Raw genomic sequence first — 11,158 nt, 5'->3', positions numbered from 1 at the left:
TGGAAGCTGAAGGGCGGCGTTGCGTATCGAGTAGGCAGTCGGTTGTATGAGTACTACGGCAGTGGTGTTGATGCTGCGATGCTGCGATGCCGCGATGCTATGATGCTGGCCAAGCTGAGGCAATATATGCACTCTTGGACCGCCACTGCAAGTCGCAGGTGAGATGCAGGATGGGTCGTGTTAGTGTGGTTGGTGTTTTGCTTCTGGTGCCTGTCTGTCGTGTATATTGTACTCAGTACTGTCATGCGTTTGCATAATGGGGTGTGGCGTCGGGCTGAGGCAGTATTGAGTCAAAGGGAACAAGGGCGGCAAATTAAAAAAAAGGGCGAGGTCATGAGAAGGATATCGAGTCGATCAAGAGAAGAATATCCACATGATGGAGAGTACGAGTAGGAACGGAACCGCGGCAGCAAAGATGATGGGGAGCCTGAATGCCTGGCTGCTGCGTGAGTGTGTGATGGGAGATGGTGGGAGATGGTGGGAGATGGTGGGAGATGGTGGACGGATTACTTACCTAGGTAGGTACCTACTTACTTAGAAGGTGCTATAATAAAGTAAGTACCAAGCAATCCGTACTGAGGCAAATTACAGATGCCTTGGGCAGTGACTTGTTCGTCGGTCGCGGGCTGCAGCTGGCTGGCCCTTGTTCCGTCCAACGTTTTCGTGCGCGTACGGGGGGAGGACGGCGAAAAGTCCCGAGTAGGTAAGACGACTGTCATCTTGGGCAGACTTGCAGGTACGTAAAGAATACTTGCAGATTGGCATTTTTTTTGGTCCGGTTTGGTTCGGCCTGGTCCAGCAGCATGCAGTGTGAACGAGACTTTTTTGCCCCTTACCATACCCAACCAGCCAGCTTACTTACAGGTAACCATGCATGCATGCAGCGGCTGCAAGTAGGTACAGCAAGGAACGGCGGCTTTCGATCCCCATCTCCGTATTTCAACGACATGGCGACTGGCATTGTGCATGGCTACCTTGTTCATGGCAACTGACAAAATTTTCTTTCTTTTGCCCCTCCCCCCCTGCCATGACTTCTCACCAATAAGTCTACCTGGAGGAGAGTCGACGACGACGACCTTTCGCTTTTCATCGACGCAACCCAACCCAACCAAGCCTGACCCGCTCGCCGAGTGACCACTGACCACTGACCACAGAGGGTGGCCACACAGACAAGACAAGATGGGAGGGGGGCTCATCCCCTCGTTGGAACCCTGAACTTGAATTTGGGAGGCGACACGGTCCCCTTGTCAACGACGACGGACCTCTCTGTTTTTTTGGCTGGGATGTCGATGCTACCGCTAGTTCCTCGTCATCAAGCGGTGATTAGGCTCTGGCGGTGCCCCCTTGTCGGCTCCCTCACCCCCTGGCCCCCTGCTCGGCCACGAGTCTGCGAGTCTGCGATTCTGCGAGTCTCGACTGGCAAGACCAGGAGTCACCCCCTCCGGGTCCTCCCATCAGTCGACTCGACGAGTAACTGGGACGAGGGAGCAGCGATCCCCCGCCGGCGCGTGGAGTGCCAGCCCCAGCCGAGAAGTTGCTTTTCCGTGTCAGCGGACGGAGGCGAAGCGGTTGCCAGAGGCCCAGAGAAAAAAAAAAAGAGGAGAGGGCGGGTTTTTGATTTTATTTTATTTTTTCACGTCTGAATTAATCTTTTCTTGGTTCCTGGGCTGGAGACTCCCTGGTCTGTCTCCTTTTTGCTACTGGCTCCCTTGTCTGGCTCCCTGGTAGCGTGATATCAGTATTCGCTACGGAGTAAACTGTACTTACTGAGTATCCGTACGGATACTAGGAGTGGCATTGCTACTTAGTACCTACCTACTGGTAGAGTGTTAGTGTTAGTGGATGCTGCTACTTACCTAGGTACCTAGCTGCCACCTTAGTTCTTGAGTATTACCAGTAACTAGTAGGTACCTAGGTCGGGGGTCCATCGGGATTTTGTACGGATACTAGTACAAAGCTTGGCCAAGGAGACGAGGGATAGACTCCCTGGCAATGGCAGCTACTGAGTTATCGGGTGGGAAAGAGAGAGAGAAAAAAAGCAACAAGAGTCAAAGACACAAAAAAATGAGCCCTGGTCCGGACTAGTACCTCGCCCATCTCCAAGGCTCCGAGCAGGAGGAACAGGGCCCGCATCCACTCTCCCACTGCCTTGGGTTCGGCTCGCTTTGTTGCCTGGCGGCGGGCGCGCGTCATGGTTCATGGTTGGCTGGTTGGCTGGTTGGCTGGCTGGGTTGCTGGCCAATTTGAATTTGTTGCTCATCTACTCCGTAATCTGGGTTAATTTATTGCTTAGGTAGCCTGGCCGATTTTTTTTTTTTTTGAGGACGGCGACCTGGGCAAGCAAGCAAATTGGCAATGTAGGTATCTACCTACCTTGTAGGCAAGCCAAGCACGTATTTTTAGGTAGGTACCTATCCAGGTAGGTATATACCTGGTAATAACACTCCGTTCTCCGTAACCCGTACTTACGGTGCTTGCACTTGACACTTTCAACAACGTCCTGCCTTGCGTAGTGGCTGCCCGTAATAAAGTACCTACCCTCCCTACCAACCTGCCTCCTTACCAGCCCTTGAGAAGCAAGCGGCTCGAACCAGCAGCCCTTATAAGTTACCAGTGGCCCTGACCAGCCCTTGCCTTGGTTAGTTGTGCTCTGTAAGTAAGTACTCCGTACCTATCTGTAATCTGTAATCTGTACACAAACGACTTGCTGCTACTCCCCCCCCTTCTTCCCTGTCTGTTACGACTCTCTCTCTCTCAAACCCGACTCCTCTCGCCTCTTCATCTATTTTCCCTCTTTCTCTCTTGCATTGAACTTCGTGATTACCGTCCTTTCTTTTCTTCTCATCCTGCGTCGTGTCCTTCCCCCCTTTCAATGTGTCCGTCCTGTAAGTACCACGCGATGCGGCATCTTTTTTTTTTTTTTTTTTTTTTTTAGCATCTCTGGCTTGCACCTTCACCTGCTGGCCCCCTCACACCCCCCATCCTTCCCGTTGCCGCGCCTGCGGTGCTGCCACCTGTTTGCGCCACCTCCGTACCTACCTTGCGCACCTGCCTTTCTAGAAAGGTACCTTGCTCTACTATTGTCTGATGGTAGGATGGGCAGGTACCTGTCTAGGTAGTTACTCAGCTTCTCCTTTGCAGCTGCTTCCGAAGTCCAGCTCTCCTCCTCTCAAGAAGCCGCTCACCCAGCGCAGCGTTCCCCCCTGAAGCACCCCCCCTCCACCCCCCCATCTTCCAGCGCCACTCACCTCCAAAATCTGTCCCCGGCTCAGCCCGCTGCGATGGTTGCTGCATTCCAACAGCCATCAACAAGGTACCTAGGTACCCAGGTAGCTACTACTGATAACCTACCAACCTACGGATACCTACTTACCTACTTACCTACCTACCTACTTACTTTTGCTTGCCTACCTGCCTGCCCTGCCTGCTTGCCTTCTACCTGCCATCCAGTACCCTTACCAGGTCTCTTTATCCTGGCCACCCATACTACCAGTAAACACAAATCCTGCCTACCTTGCCTTGCCTTATTACTTAGTATCCGTACCTACTGAGGTACCTCTACTTGCCTTGCCTGCCAACCCCCCCACCACCTACACCTACCGACTTACTTTACTGCCTCAACTGGCCCCCAAACGGCCCTTTCGCCTCTGCATTCCAGACGCGCATCCACTTGCATTCGACACAATCAACAACTTCGCGACTCTTTTTCTTTACTCGCTGACTATTTTCTCGTCTGCTGCAGCTTCAAGCCTCGTGTCTTCTTTATCGTCACCGCGCGTCTAAATTGCACTCCGTCGCAGCTTCCTGTCTATCCTCCACTACCAACACCATCACCAATATACCACCCCACGCCAACAGACGCCGCAATACGGATTACCACGACGACGATTACCGTCGCTCAGAGAGAGCCAATTCTCTGCATACACTTACACAGCCGATTACGCTCATTGCCTGCAATATCGCTTGCCAATCGCAGCTTTCCACCCCACCGTTGCGTCTCTCGCACCAGCTGCCTCTCGTCTTCTTCCATCTATACCATCGCACCGACTTTGCCGATTCTCGCAACGCAGGCTGTCTTGTGGCGTGGCTGTCGACTCTCGGCTCGCACCACTGCCTGACGACCTGCCCTGTTGGCCTCTGACGGCTCCCCTCTACGCCATGCTACCGGAACAGCACGGCCGAGCCAGTCTTCAAGTGGCTCCCCTCGACTTGTCCAGGACTTGCTCTGCTTCGCCAGTCAATGGCCCATATCAACTTCACGGCAACTCTTCACAATCCGCACAGATGACGCCTCCCGCCACTCCCAGCACCTCCCAGGAGGACCTATCGCCCGATGCACCTCCCGTCTTCCACAATTTCCTTCGCGCTTTCTATCCTTTCCAGCCTAGTCATGCCGCTACAGAATCCAGCGTTACCCTGCCTCTCGAGGAAGGCGATGTCATTCTCGTTCATTCTATCCATACCAATGGCTGGGCTGATGGCACTTTGCTCATCTCTGGTGCTCGCGGCTGGCTTCCCACCAACTACTGCGAAGCGTACGAACCCGACGATCTCCGTGCCCTGCTCAAGTCCCTGCTCAACTTTTGGGACTTGTTACGAAGCACCTCCGTCGACGACAGCGAACTCTTCAGGAACCAGGAGTTTATGAAGGGAATCATTGCCGGTGTCCGCTTCCTCTTGGTACGTTATCATCTCAGCCCATCTTGTGGGCTCCCGTTGACCTCAATCTGCCCTGCTAACTCTTCAATCTCAGGAACGCACAAACTGCTTAAATAGAGAGTCTGTCATTATCCAACGCAACGACTCTCTGCGTAAATGCCGAAAATCGCTACTGGCGGAGCTCTCCTTGCTGGTCAAGACGGCCAAGCGCCTCCAGGACTCTCAGCGTCAAATTTCCTATCCAGCCGAGGACGTTAACGATGTCGTCGATGAAATGATCCTGAAAGCCTTCCGCATTGTCAACAAGGGTGTCCGATTTCTTGATGTCCTTGATGAAGACCGGCGAGCCCGAGCCCCTGCGTCCGTCACTGTCATGGCTACAGTACAGGAGGAGTCGTATGTGCCTCCGACACCGCCAGCAGAAAGAGTCACTTTTGAAGAGCACCGCGTCGAGACGGCATCTGAGGCTGGCTCACGGGCCTTTACCGATGATACGACTGCTAGTGTAGCTACCTCAGACCTGGGTGAAGCAATCCACTCCTCTCAAGCCCAATGGAACAAACGCTTATCGTCCCTCAACCAAGCTCCCGCTACGACGAACCGCAGAGCATCTCAGGGCAGCATCTCACAGAATCGGTCATCCGCCACATTCGCTCACCGCGTTTCCTTGGCCGGGCCTTCGCCTCATTCGCGCCCTGGTCATTTGATCTCGGAACGTCTTGGCCGAAAACACGATAGGTTACTTTCTCATCTCGGCTCCTTCATCGGAAGGCTGCACTGGCAATCACCTTCGCGTATGGAATTGTCGGGCTCTGTCAGCCAGTCGGCCTGCTCGGCCGGCGAGCTTCTCACCGTTGTCGACGGGGTTTTGGCGCACTGCAATGTGACTCCTGTCGCCCTGGAATCATCTCGAGCGACTTTCCTGGAGCGCTCGCATGGGCTCGTCTTTTCGACGAGAGAGATCTTGGTCAGAGCCGCAACGCAAGACGCCGACGTCATCACTTCCTATGATACGTCTGTCCTCCTCGCCTCTGCGACTGACTGTGTCAAGGCTGCTGGGGAATGCGTTGCCAAGGCCAAAGCCACGATCGAGCGAATCGGCGACTTTGAATATGATGTTGAAGGAAGTGCTCTTGACATTGATTTGTCCATCTTGGAGGTTGTTCCTCAAGAACGCTCACGAACACCTTCGGCAGCCGAACCTTGCCCCTCAGAAACCATTAGCGCCGCCGATTCTTTGCAGACCGCCGATTCTTACATACCCGTCCGTCGGGAATCTCTCAACCCCGTCAACAACCCGCACAACAACCTTGGTAGCCTTTCTTCTTCTCACACCACCGCCACCACCAAGAGCGATTCACCGACGTCGTCCCGCCCTTCATCCGCGAAATCAACAAATGAAGAAAATTCAAATTCGTCGGCGTTTGTCTCGCGCCCGACTTTGCCTCCTCTACCCAGGCTCACCACGACTTTGCTACCGCCCGATGTGCATAGCACACCTGACAGCTCTGCCCGCGAACATGACAGCCACTCCGCGCGATTTGATGCGGTTGCCGCGTCGAGTGCTGGTAGCAGTACAACGTACCTGAGCAGAGACTCTGAGGCTAGTATCATTTCCCAGACGTCCACGAGAGCCACAACACCGGAGCAGGGCCTTGCGCCTCGACCCAAGCCCTCGATCTCTGATATCAGCTCTACAAGCAACACGGTCCTGGCTGATGATGCAGATGATGTCGAATCTCGGCTCCTTGAGAAGACGTTTGCTCATGAGCTAATGTTTAACAAGGAAGGACAGGTCACGGGCGGTTCTCTGCCGGCCTTGGTGGAGCGCCTTACCACGCACGAATCTACTCCTGACGCCACATTTGTGTCTACCTTCTTCCTTACCTTCCGTCTCTTTTGCACGCCAATGAAACTCACAAAAACTCTGGTCGAACGATTCGATTACGTGGCCGATGCTCCTCACATGGCTGGGCCTGTGCGCCTGAGAGTATATAATGCTTTCAAGGGCTGGCTTGAGTCTCACTGGAGGGACTCGACAGATCGCGACGCACTCAAGGTGATTATGCCTTTTGCCGAGGGCAAGCTCGCCGCCGTCCTGCCATCTGCCGGACGAAGGCTGCTGGAGCTGGCGATGAAGGTCTCCGGCCAGGGGTCCTTGGTCCCGCGCCTCATCTCTTCTATTGGCAAGACCAACACCGCCATCGGGCAATATGTTCCTGCCGAGACACCTCTGCCACCCTCTGCTTTATCGAAACACCAGCAGCACCTCCTCAACGCATTCAAGGCCGGTACCGCAGCCCCGGCCATGCTCGACTTCGAGCCTATCGAACTGGCTCGTCAGCTTACGCTGAAACAAATGAACATCTTCTGCGCCATTATGCCCGAAGAATTATTAGGCTCTCAGTGGATGAAGAAGGGTGGTGCCGACGCACCTAATGTCAAAGCTATGTCCTCGCTTTCGACAGACTTGTCAAATTTGGTCGCCGATACGATTCTTGGACAGAACGAGATCAAAAAGCGTGCTACCATCATTAAACACTGGATCAAAGTCGCTTACCAGTGCCTGGGACTTAACAACTACGATGGATTGATGGCCATCATCTGCAGTCTTAATAGCAGTACCATCAACCGCCTAAGGAAGACCTGGGACGCCGTCTCCCCTAAGCGCAAGGATTTGCTACGGCTGCTGCAAGAGATTGTCGAGCCGTCTCAAAACAACAAGGTGCTTCGCACCAGACTGCACGATCACGTACCGCCGTGTTTGCCCTTTCTGGGCATGTATCTTACGGATCTTACCTTTGTGGATATCGGTAACCCTGCCACGAAGCAAATGTCGCTCGGCACCGAAGGTGCGGATGATGGAACTGGTGGCCTGACGGTTGTGAACTTTGACAAGCACACTCGCACCGCTAAGATCATTGGCGAGTTGCAACGTTTTCAGATTCCATACCGGTTAACGGAGCTCCCCGATATGCAGGTTTGGCTCACGTCGGAGATTAACCGTGTTCGCCAAAACGACCAGGGTAACGTGCAGGTCAGTTACTACCGCAAGAGCCTACTGCTCGAACCTCGTGAGGTGCGCCGGGAGATGGAGCCACCGACGCCTGTCGCAACCACCCCTGCCGTCCGCGGCGATCTATTTGGCTGGATGACGCGCGACCGAAACCACCATAACGCAACGCCGGCACAAGTATAATGCCATCACCAATCACGGCTTCTAGACTCGAACCGAGTGCATTTCGGGGTTTCGACTCACCGCACATGCAGCATTGATTTCATTGATATTTATTTTTTTGTTCGATATTGATACCCCGGCTTTTACTCAATCGTTTATCTTTGTTATTGTATTTCACCTGTCGACTCTGGATATATTTTCTCTTCTACGACACAATCAGCGACGAGGCGACACCAAAACAGTCTTTTCTTTCTTTTTTATTTTTGGGCACACAATCTGAAGATACCTTTGTTTCAGGGTTTTTCTTTTTTTTTTTTTTTGGAACGGCGCATGGATGACAACGGATCGAAAATCTGGTGAAGGGAGGAAGAATGGCAGGCGCGGTCTTACGGAATGTCATAGGCATCAAAGCCGAATGAGGACTCAAAAAATCGTTGATGTGGGCGGCAGAGGAAATGTGTTGCTGCCAAAACTGTGCACTTTGAAGATGCGATATGGGCACAACGTAGACTGCAGGAAGCAGCTGGGTGGGCGCTCTTTTTTCCGTTCAAAGGATCTTGTCTTTCAGCATGCAGCATGATATACCAATATGGTGGACAGTTTTGTTTGGTCATGGGCCGTTTTTTGTTACGAGCGCGTCTTGTTGATTGTATGATGGAGAGGTTTGTATGTAACTTGAGCAGATGAAGCACTCACTCTATGTGCCGCACAATTGAAACCAGTACATATTATTCATCACTTGTTTGAGTAACTCACTCTGTGAAAGCGTAGCCCATCGACAGATTATTGTAGAGAAGTCTTGTCAGTGTAGCTGCCCTGGCACTGTCTTGATCGCTGCGCGGTGTAGTTGATTGGATCGGACGAAGAGCAATGTGGCGTGAATGTATTTTCGATTACGGTCGCGTGTGGTAGACGCGCCCTCCATGCATTCTGAACCATGCGCGTCGTAGGGCCCGTAATCGCTCGCGCCGCATATCAAATGTTGCACCACTCGGTGTTGCGACATCTAGAGTCGCAACGAGGCGAGATGTAGGCTGCGCAATATCCGCCTACTTGCTTATATTACCCCACTGAATGGCGATGGGAACGGATAGTGAGCCTACATGTCATGTCATGCTATACGGGGGGGGGGGGGGGGGGGTTCTGTGAAATAGGGGAGCAAAGAAAGAAAGAAGAAGCAAAGAAAACAAGAATTTGCTGCGTTGGGCAGGCAATGCTGCCTGGCGAGCGTGTACATGTGCATTCATCGCAGCGAGACAAGCATCGACTGGGCTCGACACTCCTCCCCATAGAGGCTCGGTGCAGGCCATGACCGAGATTATGCACGGCCTACGCGCACAGTATCGCCGACTGAAGAATCCTGGACGGCCGGGGCTCATCCCCTGCCCCGGCCGAGACCCCACAAGCCCGGGGTCGCGCTTTGCCGAATTAGGCTCCATCGTGCGCTACGGCTGTAAAAGCTTCAAGGCGCTGAAGCGAGAACAAACCGGGCTGTCGAGTCATCGAGTCAATATAAGTAAAGATGACAATCGCTGTCATGATCTCTGCATCGTGTTTCTATCTATACTCACACGGAATTCTTTTAATTTGCCCTGGTGACATTTAATTTTGTTTCTTCTTTTATCCCATCTTTCCAATAGGCATCACAAACACACTTTTTTTTTTGAACCGGAATCTCACAACACCCCAACCTCAATGGCGGCTAGAGCATCGACGCATCGGCTGCTGAGCCGAGTCTCATCGAGACGAATGTCCACTCAGACGACAACTGCCTCTGCATCCGCGCCCGCCTCCACCTCCGCCTCCGCCAATCCGGCCCACAACCAGACCATGACGCTCCCCGACGGCCGCAAGCTGGGCTTCGCCGAGTACGGGGACGCGCGGGGCCGCAAGACGCTGCTCTACTTCCACGGCTACCCGTCGTCGCGGGTCGAGGGCCGGCTGCTGCACCGGCTCGCGCTCGCGCACTCGATCCGCGTCCTGGCCCTCGACCGCCCCGGGTACGGCCTGTCGACGCCGCAGGGGCCCCGGCGGGCGCTCCTCGACTGGCCGCGCGACGTCGAGGCCTTTGCGGCCGCCCAGGGCCTCGGGCGCTTCGCCGTGCTCGGCACCTCGGGCGGCGGCCCCTTCGCCGTCGCCTGCGCGCACGCGCTGCCCCCGGGCGCGCTCACGGCCGTCGGGCTCTTCGCGGGCGCCCCGCCGTGGGCGGCCGGCCGGCACCTCATGACGCGCGGCCGCCGCGTCGTCCGCGTGCTGGCCAACCGCTGTCCGGGCGCGCTCGGCACCGCCACGGCGCTCGCGGTGCGCGCCGCCCGACGGCTCGCCCGCACGCGATTCGTCGCTGCGCGCCTCGACGCCTGGCTGGAGCTCGCCAACCAGCAGGCGCGCGACAAGGAGGCCGCCGCCGCCGGCACCGCCCGGCCCAACCTCGTCACGGCGCCCGACGAGCGACCCGTGGCCGAGCAGCGCGCCGCCCTCCTGGACCTCCTCCTCGGCGAGCCCTTTGCGCAGGGCCCCGACGGCGCCGTGCAGGAGGCGCGCATCCTGACCGACGACGACTGGGGGTTCCGCCTCGAGGACGTGACGTTCCGCGCGGCCCCCATCCGCATCTGGCACGGCGCCAGGGACGTCAACGCCCCGATCGAGGCCATCCGCTACCTCGCGGCGAGGCTGCCCAACGCGGTGCTGCACGAGTTCGCACAAGACACGCACTACACCATGGGGGACCACGTCGAGAGGGCGGTGCTGGAGCTGATGGACGAGACGGACAACGGCACGGGACAAGGGCTGAAGCTCTAAATCCTGGGAGACGAGCTGATCTTTGACCGCGGCTTTCATCTTCCCTACGACGTCGGCTTCGGACCACCGTTGACATGTGGCTGCACTGCGAACGCCACTGTTGATCTTGTAACATTATAGAACTAGAGGTAAATCACTATTCATTTCATAAAAAAAAACTGCAAAATTGAACGGCTTTGACAAGATGTCATCATATGATTAAGGGCTGAGCATTTGAAATTGCCATGCGGTCATGACACTGGCAGATATTGATTGACTACGTACCTCCGCAGAAGTTTGAGCACCTGCACCCCTTGTCGCTATCAGTCTCGCGGGTGTAGATCCCAGGCTATAGCCACCAGTTTGTTCAACAACTCTAAGCCTGCCACTATTTTCAGAAGCGCCACTGCAAGTTTCGACACCATTGTTCGTGTAGACTTAGACTCATGGCAGCACTGACATCCGAATGTGGGTGCAGAGAGGCAAGGCAGCACGATTAGATGAGATCCCTTCATTATAAAGCTAACTTATTGGGAGATTAGC

General features: G+C 54.8%; 2 protein-coding genes across 2 annotated transcripts; both read left to right on the top strand.

Annotated features, from left to right (window-relative positions):
* Positions 1-4,158: 4,158 nt before the first annotated feature.
* V2A60_002858 (ras guanine nucleotide exchange factor domain-containing protein) lies at positions 4,159-7,858 on the top strand (the record flags this gene model as incomplete). Its single annotated transcript, XM_083254202.1, has 2 exons — positions 4,159-4,680; positions 4,754-7,858. The coding sequence occupies 2 exons, from the start codon at positions 4,159-4,161 to the stop codon at positions 7,856-7,858; spliced, it is 3,627 nt and encodes a 1,208-aa protein (XP_083110328.1).
* Positions 7,859-9,586: 1,728 nt separating this feature from the next.
* V2A60_002857 (Alpha/Beta hydrolase protein) lies at positions 9,587-10,636 on the top strand (the record flags this gene model as incomplete). Its single annotated transcript, XM_083254201.1, has 1 exon — positions 9,587-10,636. One exon carries the CDS (start codon positions 9,587-9,589, stop codon positions 10,634-10,636), a length of 1,050 nt encoding a protein of 349 aa, XP_083110327.1.
* Between the last annotated feature and the right edge of the window lie 522 nt (positions 10,637-11,158).

Source organism: Cordyceps javanica, chromosome 2 (genome assembly GCF_051103115.1).
Source record: "Cordyceps javanica chromosome 2, complete sequence".
In the NCBI taxonomy this organism is placed as follows: Eukaryota; Fungi; Ascomycota; class Sordariomycetes; order Hypocreales; family Cordycipitaceae; genus Cordyceps; species Cordyceps javanica.
Note: the sequence above shows the minus strand (reverse complement) of the source record. Positions and strands in the feature narration are given on the sequence as shown.